The sequence below is a fragment of the Lolium rigidum genome, chromosome 1 (genome assembly GCF_022539505.1).
Source record: "Lolium rigidum isolate FL_2022 chromosome 1, APGP_CSIRO_Lrig_0.1, whole genome shotgun sequence".
In the NCBI taxonomy this organism is placed as follows: Eukaryota; Viridiplantae; Streptophyta; class Magnoliopsida; order Poales; family Poaceae; genus Lolium; species Lolium rigidum.
In genome coordinates, this window is record NC_061508.1 from 266,117,195 (window position 1) to 266,128,651 (window position 11,457).

The 11,457-nt window shown below is 48.5% G+C and overlaps 1 protein-coding gene across 1 annotated transcript; it reads right to left on the bottom strand.

Annotated features, from left to right (window-relative positions):
* Positions 1-9,191: 9,191 nt before the first annotated feature.
* On the bottom strand, positions 9,192-10,984 carry LOC124683641 (berberine bridge enzyme-like Cyn d 4). Its single transcript, XM_047218121.1, has one exon. It carries the CDS (start codon positions 10,945-10,947, stop codon positions 9,391-9,393), a length of 1,557 nt encoding a protein of 518 aa, XP_047074077.1. The 5' UTR covers positions 10,948-10,984; the 3' UTR covers positions 9,192-9,390.
* Positions 10,985-11,457: the final 473 nt, after the last annotated feature.

Below are 11,457 nucleotides of genomic sequence, written 5' to 3' on the forward strand. Positions count from 1 at the left end.
TAAGTTGAGAATAATCAAAAGCGAGAAATCCAATGCGAACTTTCTCCTTAGACCTTTGTACAAAGCGGCATAGAGGTACCCCTTTGTGACACTTGGTTAAAACATGTGTATTGCGATGACAATCCCGTAATCCAAGCTAATTAGGACAAGGTGCGGGCACTATTAGTACACTATGCATGAGGCTTGCAACTTGTAAGATATAATTTACATGATACATATGCTTTATTACTACCGTTGACAAAATTGTTTCATATTTTCAAAATAAAAGCTCTAGCACAAATATAGCAATCGATGCTTTCCTCTTTGAAGGACCTTTCTTTTTACTTTTATGTTGAGTCAGTTCACCTATCTCTCTCCACCTCAAGAAGCAAACACTTGTGTGAACTGTGCATTGATTCCTACATACTTGCATATTGCATTTGTTATATTACTCTATGTTGACAATTATCCATGAGGTATACATGTTACAAGTTGAAAGCGACCGCTGAAACTTAATCTTCCATTGTGTTGCTTCAATACCTCTACTTTGAATTATTACTTTATGAGTTAACTCTTAAGCAAGACTTATTGATGCTTGTCTTGAAGTACTATTCATGAAAAGTCTTTGCTTTATGATTCATTTGTTTACTCATGTCATTACCATTGTTTTGATCGCTGCATTCATTACATATGCTTACAATAGTATGATCAAGGTTATGATGGCATGTCACTCCAGTAAATTATCTTTGTTATCGTTTACCTGCTCGGGACGAGCAGGAACTAAGCTTGGGGATGCTGATACGTCTCCGACGTATCGATAATTTCTTATGTTCCATGCCACATTATTGATGTTATCTACATGTTTTATGCATACTTTATGTCATTATTATGCGTTTTCCGGAACTAACCTATTGACGAGATGCCGAAGGGCCGCTTGTCGTTTTCTGCTGTTTTTGGTTTCGTAAATCCTAGTAAGGAAATATTCTCGAATCGGACGAAATCAACGCCCAGCATCTTAGAATCCCCGGAAGCATCCAGAACACCCGAGAGCCACCAGAGAGGGGACACAGGCCCCCCAGATGATAGGCCGGCGCGGCCCAGGGGTGGCCCGCGCCCCCCTGTGGTGTCGTCGCCTCGTCGCCCCTCCGACTCCGCCTCTTCGCCTATAAAAAGGTCCCTGACCTAAAACCTGTCGACGAAAAAAGCCACGGTACGAGAAACCTTCCAGAGCCGCCGCCATCACGAAGCCAAGATCTGGGGGACAGGAGTCTCTGTTCCGGCACGCCGCCGGGACGGGGAAGTGCCCCCGGAAGGCTTCTCCATCAACACCACCGCCATCTTCATCAACGCTCGCTGTCTCCCATGAGGAGGGAGTAGTTCTCCATCGAGGCTCTGGGGCTGTACCGGTAGCTATGTGGTTAATCTCTCTCCTATGTACTTCAATACAATAATCTCATGAGCTGCCTTACATGATTGAGATTCATATGATGATGCTTGTAATCTAGATGTCATTATGCTAGTCAAGTGGGTTTTACTTATGTGATCTCCGGAGACTCCTTGTCCCACGTGTGTAAAGGTGACAAGTGTGTGCACCGTGTGGGTCTCTTAGGCTATATTTCACGTAATACTTATTCACCGTTATGAATGGCATAGTGAAGTGCTTATTTATATCCCTTTATGATTGCAATGTGTTTTGTATCACAATTTATCTCGTGTGCTACTCTAGTGATGTTATTAAAGTAGTTTATTCCTCCCGCACGGTGTAATGGTGACAAGGTGTGCATCGTGTAGTACTTGGCGTAGGCTATGATTGTGATCTCTTGTAGATTATGAAGTTAACTATTGCTATGATGGCATTGATGTGATCTATTCCTCCTTTCGTAGTGTGAAGGTGACAAGTGTGCATGCTATGTTAGTACTTGGTTTGGTTATGTTGATCTGTCATGCACTCTAAGGTTATTTAAATATGAACATTGAATATTGTGGAGCTTGTTAACTCCGGCATTGAGGGTTCGTGTAATCCTACACGCTTAGTGGTGTTCATCATCCAACAAGAGGGTGTAGAGTCTAGCATCTATCTATTTATTCTGTTATGTGATCAATGTTGAGAGTGTCCACTAGTGAAAGTATGATACCTAGGCCTTGTTCCTAAATACTGCTATCGCTGCTTGTTTACTGTTTTATCGCATCTCTACCGTCCGCAATATTACTACCATCAATCGCACGCCAGACAAGCACTTTTCTCGGCGCCGTTACTACAGCTCATACTTATTCATACCACCTCGTATTTCACTATCTCTTCGCCGAACTAGTGCACCTATTAGGTGTGTTGGGGACACAAGATACTTCTTGCTTTGTGGTTGCAGTGGTTTCTTGAGAGGGATATCTTTGACCTCTTCCTCCCTGAGTTCGATAAACCTTGGGTGATCCACTTAAGGGAAACTTGCTGCTGTTCTACAAACCTCTGCTCTTGGAGGCCCAACATTGTCTACAAGAATAGAAGCACCCGTAGACATCACCGATCGCAGGGATCGGCCTTGCCACGTACACCTACTGATTTAGATCTTGCTACTCTGTCAGGCCGGTGGATAAGACCAGCCTCACCCCGTTTTTTGAAGCTTCGATGCGTTCACAACCGTCCAAACCGATTCCGCAGAGCGGCTCTTGGTCGTTTGCATCCCAAATATTCATGGCAGCTAGTGAGATCTCGATTGAGTCATCTCGCCCGAACAACCTCCACTTCATCTCCATCCCACCGTATGATGCATTGGTGCATTGTGGATGGGATGCAACAGCTAGCGTGAATCCAATCCCTTCCTAACAGACAGCCGTAATTGCTTTTGTCGTCGACGATGAAGAACGAGGTAAGTATGGTTTTTCGGCCTACGGTCAGATCTACATTCAGAACACCTTTTGCTTCTGATGCTTGGCCGTTGAAATCGCTTAACGTGACGTTGGTCTTGATCAGATTGTCACTGGAGTGTCCCAAACGTCGTAGCATGGAATACGGCATTATGTTGACTGCCGCTCCCGTGTCAACCAACATCTTGCTGATAGGCTGCCCATCGATATAACCTTTTAGGTATAGAGCTTTCAAATGCCTGTAGCTCCTCTCTCGTGGCTTCTCAAAGATCACTGGCCGTGGACCGCAGTCGAATTGAGCCACCGATACTTCCTCGTCTTTTGGAGCACAAAACTCTGACGGGAGAATAAACACCATGTTTGTACTCAGCCGATGCCTCCGCATCGGCTTTTGTCCGTTTAGGGCGCCACACTTTCTTTGGCGGGCGCATCTCTCGTCTCCGCCGTTTGCTGAATTTTCACGGCCAGATCGGGCCGTGCCTTCCTCAACGTGTATGCAGTACCGTGCTTCGGCTTCCTCCGTGTTTCGTAGCCGCTGCACCCTACGCTTCTGCGAATGGCTGAGTCCATCAGGGCACCACCTTAGTCGGTGGTACCTATCCTCTTCTTCATCTGACTCCTCGAAGTCTTCATCTTGAGACGACTCAGCTCGTTTGTCCTGAGGTGGGAGAGGCCCGAGACGCTTGAGCACTGAAACTTCATTTGTTCCCTTCCTCTGCGGTCTACATTCTGGGCAGTTCTCGATTGTAGGCAATCGGCTCATTCCCGAGTCCCGACAGTTGTTTAAAGAAAGGACAGTTCCAATGCCTATCCATGTCTTCTTGCTCTCTTGACTTCCCTCTAGCGTGACGCTCGTACCCTTCATCGTCTCTATCATATCGACGATACCTCCCGTCATCCGCATCGGACCGACGATATCTTTCGTCATCCACGTCGTAGCGCCGACGTTGGTCATACTGCTGCTCATATTTGTTAAGGAGATGCGCGGAGAGTGGTCGTTGATACCGCACGCTTCTCACTTCTTCTTCTGTCAGGTACCGTCTGTTATCATGTTGGGGCCGGTCGCGTGGATCGGCCTCCTCTTTCTCCTTGCCATGGGAGTGACTGCTTTCTGCTTTATCTTTGCCATGGCGGGTCCCAAGCCCTGCCATGTTGACACCAAAAGAGAAACCTGGCTCGCATCTTAGAGAGTGACTGAGATCCACCATGTTGACGCCAGGAAACGGATGTATGTCTACTTTCATGGCAAATTGTCCGAAGATTAATCGGCCTGACTCTATCGCCATTTGAATGCGTGCGCGCAACACTTTGCGAGTCGTTGGTGGCGTGGGTGAACGTGTGATGCCATTTGCAGTATGGCCTACCGTTCATCTCTTGTGATGTAGGAATTTTGTGGCCTTCGGGTAACTTCACTGTTTCTCCTTCGACAGAAGAAATCAAAAATCTGCTCGGCTTTGCTTAAATCAAAGTCAAACCCTTTTGGAGGCCCCGGTTGTTTCACCCATTTGCAGGACACGGGAACCGCCGTCCGAGTCCATTCAGCCACGGCGACTTCTTGATCTTCCGCAAGGTCTTCATCCTCCTCGCCGTCGACCAGTGCCTATCGTGCGCTTGAACTTGTCTTGGTACAATTCTGGGTGGCGCTCGTTCATACGAAGTTAGTCTCCGGACCATGTGCGCCAACGAATTGTACTCCACTTGGAACGTCGGATCCTTGAGTGGCGCTGCGAGGCTCTGCCACGGCCAGCTCGATCGCTTCTTTTCGTATAAATGAACCGAATAACATCGGTTCTTGACAGCTCTGAAACGTTGAATGTATTCGGACACCGTCTCTCCTCGCCTTTGCCGAACTCCGTGTCGATCGGCAATGCCGGCTTCGGTAGCTTCCGAATGATATTGTATGTGAAACCGTTCTTCCACTCGCTTCCATGTCCGAACTGAATCTGGGAGTAGCGAGGTGTACCACCCAAAGGCTGGACCCGTGAGAGATTGAGCAAAGAACCTCACACGCAGCGGTTCTGATGCTGAAACCATGCCCAGCTGTGCCAAGTATCGGCTCACGTGCTCGATGGAGCTAGACCCTTCCGATCCACCGAATTTTGTGAAGTCGTGGAGCCGATACTTAGGTGGCAGCGGGATCAGGTCATACTCATTGGGATACGGCTTGGAATAGCCGATTGTTTTCTTCTTCTACAGGATACCGAACCGGTCTCTCAAGATTGCGCCGATCTGATCCACAGTAGGAGCTGTAGGGGTTGAGGTGTCCGGACTTGTTGTAGTGGCATATTTAGTTAGCCACGCCCGTTTCTCAAGCATCCGCTCCGGAACTCCCCGTCTGCTCCAAAGCAATCCCTCCCCGCCGTAACAATCGCTCCCTGCTCCGGCAATTCCTCCCGCCGAAGTTTGGATCGCATGCGTTCGCTTGTTGCGCTCCGGCACGTATGTGCACACGTATCCATGTGGGATCTCCTTGGGCGGCTCATACAAGAATTGGTAGTCGCCAGGATCACCTCCAACCTTGTAGACCACGTATGCCGGTGAACCTTGTTGCTGTGGGGCTGCCATCGCGAATGGCAGTGGTGGCCTCGTGTGGAATGGTATCTCTCCCTGGTGAGTCCCTAAAGCAGGTCCCGACGGAGAATACCGATGTTTCATGATTTCTTGCACCACACGAAGCGCAACTCGCTCAAGCGTATTCACCAGTGCTCTCGTAATGCCGATGTAGAGAATGAGCCACAAGCATAGTTAATTTCTTGGCGCAGGGCTCGGTACGTTCCTCCGAAGGGAGAGACAGATCTATTCCCTCGAACGCGCCTTCGGGTGTGAATCCTTTGAACCCGATGCCGTGCGAACGGGTCTTCAAAAGAGCCGATGAGATCGGCTTCAAAGATGGCCTTCAGCTCATCGTATTTCTTCTTATGCTCTGCAGGTAGATCCTCGTACTTGATCAGTTCGTCCGACATCTTGGCTGCCGATGTTGACGTGGTTGTTGCAGAAAGAGTCCCGCCGGGCGTGCCAGAATGTGTTGCCCGCCAAAACCCACCGGCGAGTAGTGGTTAAGCAACACGAAGAGCCGGGAGACTCCCAAGACCGCTAAGTGGGCCCTGGTGCCTCGCGTCGTCCCGCAAAGTCCCAGCACACGTCCTGGCGGTTGCAAGGGCGTGCCACCTGACCTATACCTGATCAGGAAGGTGTTGGATTGCTTCAACTAGTCTCCTGCATGATAGACACGTAAACATTAAATACGAGCCCGATCGGCTCTCAGGTTGCCCTGTGGATCGGCTCAAGGAGCCGATCACCCCATGGTTCACGTTGGATTTACGATGACATGGGGATCCCGCTTGATCAAAACAAAGCTAAACCAATCTACGACAGCTTAGGGTTTTCACCGCATAATCGGAACATCCTACGCGTAGTTGGGCCTAGCGTATACGAAAGATGATGGAAACTATTCCTAAAAGAGGCCTAAAAACCAACGTTAAGTCAATTCCCGAACATCCCTTATAGGAACGGTGAAACAACACCTCACGCACTACCGGATCGTCCAACCCCAAGCATAAGGCCTAATCATGCAGATATTAAACTAATCCTTGGAACAAGGAGCAACTATAACAGATCGGATCTACTAAGTAACGAACAAGCAAGGTGCTGCCCTTACACCTAGATAGGTGTAAGGGCAGCTAGATGTCGAGGGACGGCATTGCCAAGCAAATAGGCATAAGAAAAGCATCAATGCAAGCCCCAAAACATCTACGATAAATAGTGCTACTCGCCATCAACAACGCTTCAGCACGAGTAACACAAGGTAACGAATAAACGTGTACTGCCGCATGATGCTTACCCGGAAGAAACCCTCGAAATAAGGGGTGGCGATGCGCCTGGTTTGTGTTTGTTGTGAACGTGATTGTCCTCCTTTCTCAATAACCCTAGGTACATATTTATAGTCCGTAGACTTTCTAACGCGGGGATAAACTAACCCGTGTACGGGCTAGACTCTACCTTTTAATTCTAAACTAAGATGTAATCTACTAACATTATACAGATACACGGGAAATCTAGCCCAAAATCTTCGTGCAAGGCCGCTTCAGAGACGCTCCACGTGGATATCCTTCAAGCCCATCTCAATTACGGCCCATCTCCTGATTTGGCTAAAATCTGGGGATAACACTATGGACTCTATGTAACTTGTGTGGATGGACTATGGACTCTATGTAATGCATTGTATGCATGAATATGTGTGTTTGATGTATTTGTGGTGCTCCCGTAGTGTTTGAAGATTATATGTGTATATGCTTTATTGTCAATTGCTATATTTGAAATGCAGGGAATAAGCAAAAAACAGCAAAAAAATGAAAAAAACAGGGCCCTTTGCCGTGCGTGTGCACACGGCAAAGGACTTTTGGTCACTTTGCCGTGCGGCCACGTGGCGGCAGCCTGTAGACCTGGGAGCTCCTGGAGGCGTGCCTGTAGGGGGCTTTGCCGTGCGTGGTACAGCTAGCCCGCACGGCAAAGGTGCGCACGGCAGCGAAGCGTGGCGCACGGCAACGTCAGTCGCACGGCAAAGTCCTGTGGCGCACGACAAAGGCCTCGCGCACGGCAGCCCACCTGCCGCACGGCAAAGAGTGGGAGCACGGCAGCGTTTGCAGCGCACGGCAGAGAAGGCAGCACACGGCAAAGGGCTTTGCCGTGCGGTCGTTGCATGCGCACGGCAAAGGTGGCTTTGCCGTCGATGGCTTTGCCGTGCAATCTTTGCCGTGAGGGCACGCACGGCAAAGCCGTTGCCGTGCGTATAGGGCTCTTTGCCGTGCAAAGTGGAGCACGGCAACGTCCGGCTTTCCCGTAGTGCATGTTGCAATACTTATATTGGGTATTTCCATCATATAATTCACCTAATTATATGATCCCATTATGAATTGACATAAATGTTCATGATTGGGAAACCTCGATTATCGGATGACCAATAATCTAGTTAGCACATAGGCTCACTATGGGCTCTTGTTTATTTACATACCACATTTGTATCAATATTTTCAATTGATACATTTATTGCATGGCCTGAAACTTATTATAAACTATTTGAGATATAATAATAAACACTCTTTATTTTTACCTCTAGGGAACTATCTTCAATAACTAAACTCCCCCCATCTCCCCCGTCTGGCCCTGATTTTAATTATAGATGTCACATTCTTGTTCTCCAATACGTTATTGGTTTGTGGTGGTAGGCTATGTGAGACGCATAAAAGTGCGGATGAACGTTTCCAAATTTTCCAAGTGTGATAGTGCGGTTGGCATGCAACTGATCTACATGCGGGTGTGGAAGAGACATCGTCACTTATGTTGCTTCAGTTTGTGCAGGCGGTTGTTCCATTCCGATTAAGGCTCTGTAAGTATGAAGCAATTGTTTCCCCGGGAAGGAAGGCAAATACGCTCACACAATTGTCAACCACTCTATCGGTTCGGAAAGATCTTTATTGTCCATCGACAGCTCGCCATGATGTGGCGACTGGATTGTTTTCCCTGATGACCTAATCAAGAAGATCGGCGACATCTTCTTGTCCATAGACGACCTTGATTACTACGTTGTCTTGCGGGCAGTGTGCTGCGACTAGCGCCACGCCACGCCAGAGCACTTTCATGCATAGCAAGTGGTTAATTCTGGAGCACTCCATGTCGCGGGATGATCTCGACGACGCCTCTAACACCACTTCAAGAACCTGGGGTTGCTTTCAGCACCAATGTATTCTCATGTTGTGGTTAGGAGTCATCAATGTATAACCCAGATGTGGAAGCCGATGAAATTAGGGCCTAGCTAAACTTATCCGCAGTCATATCTTACAACAGATTACAAGTTTAGGCATGTCAACAATGTTAATCATGCATCAACACGAACAAACTAGTCCTTATTGCATGTTGTCATGTATAAGGGGAATGTTGGTAGAAATATGAGAACTACCATGTGTAGAACCGATTCTCATACGGTCGGTCACCCTTGCACATGAACTACACAATTGTATAAGTTTCACTTCTGAGGGAAACTGCCATAGCATACAACCTAGAAAGTACCATCATATCTAGCATCAACTACACATGCACAACTAACAACTAGCATCAAATATAGGGCATGCTCATAGAACATCATCAAAATATATATGCACAACTAACAACTAGCAACAGACTACCAGATGCCCATAGAACATCATCAAAGTACATACACATAACAAATACCATTATATTTTTTACATGCTCTAGCTGAACTTGGACAGGAGGAGGTAACCCAGTTTTCCCATATTCTGCATCTTATGACGTTACAACTCCTAATACCCATAAAAAAAATTGACATCCCTAAAGCAAGAGGAAATTGAATACATCGTACAAACAAGTGCATGAAAATGAATAATTGGATTTTATTTTTACTAATGTTTTCAAACTACAAGCTCATATTTACTGATATATTTAACCATGCGTGCATGTAATAACCCGTGTAGAACCATGGGCTGCTGTATAAGACCACCCATGCATGCGTAACTTGATTTCACATCTTCATCGTTACTTGCTCGCCCCAAGTGGTGGAATGCTCTGCTCGTTCCTGAAATAGTCGTTAGGATCCACCTCGCCCTTCGCCATGGCCAGCCTCTGGAAGTTTCCTTTGTAGTACTTCTCGCCCCAAACCTTACCAGCCTGGTAGCTGGTGATATTGCCCACAACGACATTCTCGCCCAGGTCAAGGTCCCTGTAGTTCACGTACGCCTGCCTCGGGTTCTTGCTCACATATGTCCCCATGAACGCGTAGAAGTCTTTGAGCCACTTGATCTGCGCCGATCCATCTGTGGCGGCTGACCAGAAATTCATATACTGGATGTTGTACAGCACGCCACCACGGTGAGGGAATGGTGTCGTCGACTCTGGGATGTTGCTGATCTTCCCGCCGTAGGGGTCGGTGATCATCAGCCCGGCGTCTGGCTTGGCAAGCCAGGCGAAGATCTGCACCCACACGTCCTTGGGGATGGCCTGAAGGACATAGTCGGATTTGGCCTTGTTGAAAGTGTCCAGTGAGGTGGTTCTGTTCAGGATGTCCTCCACGGTGGCGGTGCTGCCCAGGTAGATGTAGGGCACGGACTGGATCCAAGTCATCTCCTTGCAGTGCGACCGGTTAAAGCCGAGCTCAGGGAAGCGGCTGCTCATCAATGGCAGGAGCGTGTCGCAGGTGCCCAGGTACATGGACTGGAAATCAGCCACCTGTTTCTGGATGACCACCCTTATGAACAGGTCATCGGGGAGAGCCGGGGCGACTTCTTGCCACTTAGTGAGTATGTCTACAGCGCCCTCGTTAACGGACTTTGGGACGCTGAACATTGTCACCGTCGGCGGGACAGGCACGAGTTTCACCTTCCACGACAGCACGATGCCGAAGCTCTCGCCGCCGCCTCCGCGGATGGCCCAGAACACGTCCGCCCCCATGGCTTGCTTGTCCAGGAGCCTCCCCTTGGCGTCGACCAGCGTGGCGTCCAGGACGTTGTCAATGGCGACGCCGTACTTGCGGAGCAGCATGCCGAACCCGCCCCCACTGAAATGGCCGCCCACGCCGACCGTCGGGCACAGACCGGCCGGGAAACCCAGCTGCTTGCTCGCCTTGGAAATTGCGTAGTATAGCTCTCCGAGCGTCGCGCCGGAGTCCACCCACGCGGTGGCCGTTTTCTGGTCCACGCTCACGGACCGGAGGTTCACAAGGTCAACAACAGCGAACACCTCGGGGCGAACGGACCGGAACGAGAGGCCCTCATAGTCGTGCCCGCCGCTGCGCACGCGAATGCGCACATCGTTCTGGCGGCCGCAGACAACGGCGGCCTGGACGTGGGAGGCATTCGTCGGCGTGACGATGACGAGCGGCCTCACCGTGGTTGGAGTGAACAACCTGGGGTTCCGGATGGAGGAAACCAGGACGGAAGTGAACGAAGGCGAACTCTGCGTGTACAGGAGCTGCTTCGGTATGGCTGCCGATAGGCATTTGAGGAAGCCGTCGGAGGAAGCTAGGGAAGGGACGGGTGCATAGCACGAGTGGAAGCTGATGAGGACAGCTAGCACTAAGGTCCGAGACGAGGCCATGTTTGTTTCGTTCCACCCGTACGTGCAGCTAATCTCAAGATCAGGAACTGCTGCTGTTGGAATGCTTAGCATGCTAGCTCTGCAGCTCTAGATATAGCCAACTCTACAACGAGTTCGACTTCACCATCCCTCTCCAGCTGGCAAATCTGCACAAGTCAAAAGTCATGGTCAGCTATCAATATATTGGCTGACGTGGATACACATTAGTTAGCGAGACAAAGTCTATAGTACTGTATATTGTAATAGATTAATACTAGCTCCGTTTCAATAAATAAGGCATATTTTTTTTAAAAAAAGTTAAACCTAATAAAGTTTGACCAAAATGTTAGAAAAATCTATCAACAAATATAATATACTACAGATGTCATATGAAAATATATTTCATGGTGTATCTAATAATATTGATTTTGTATTTCACATGTTAATATTTTTATGTGAAAACTTGGTTAAACTTTACATAATTGGACTTTTCATTGGAACGGCGGTAGGAGTCGAGTTGTGGACAAATTG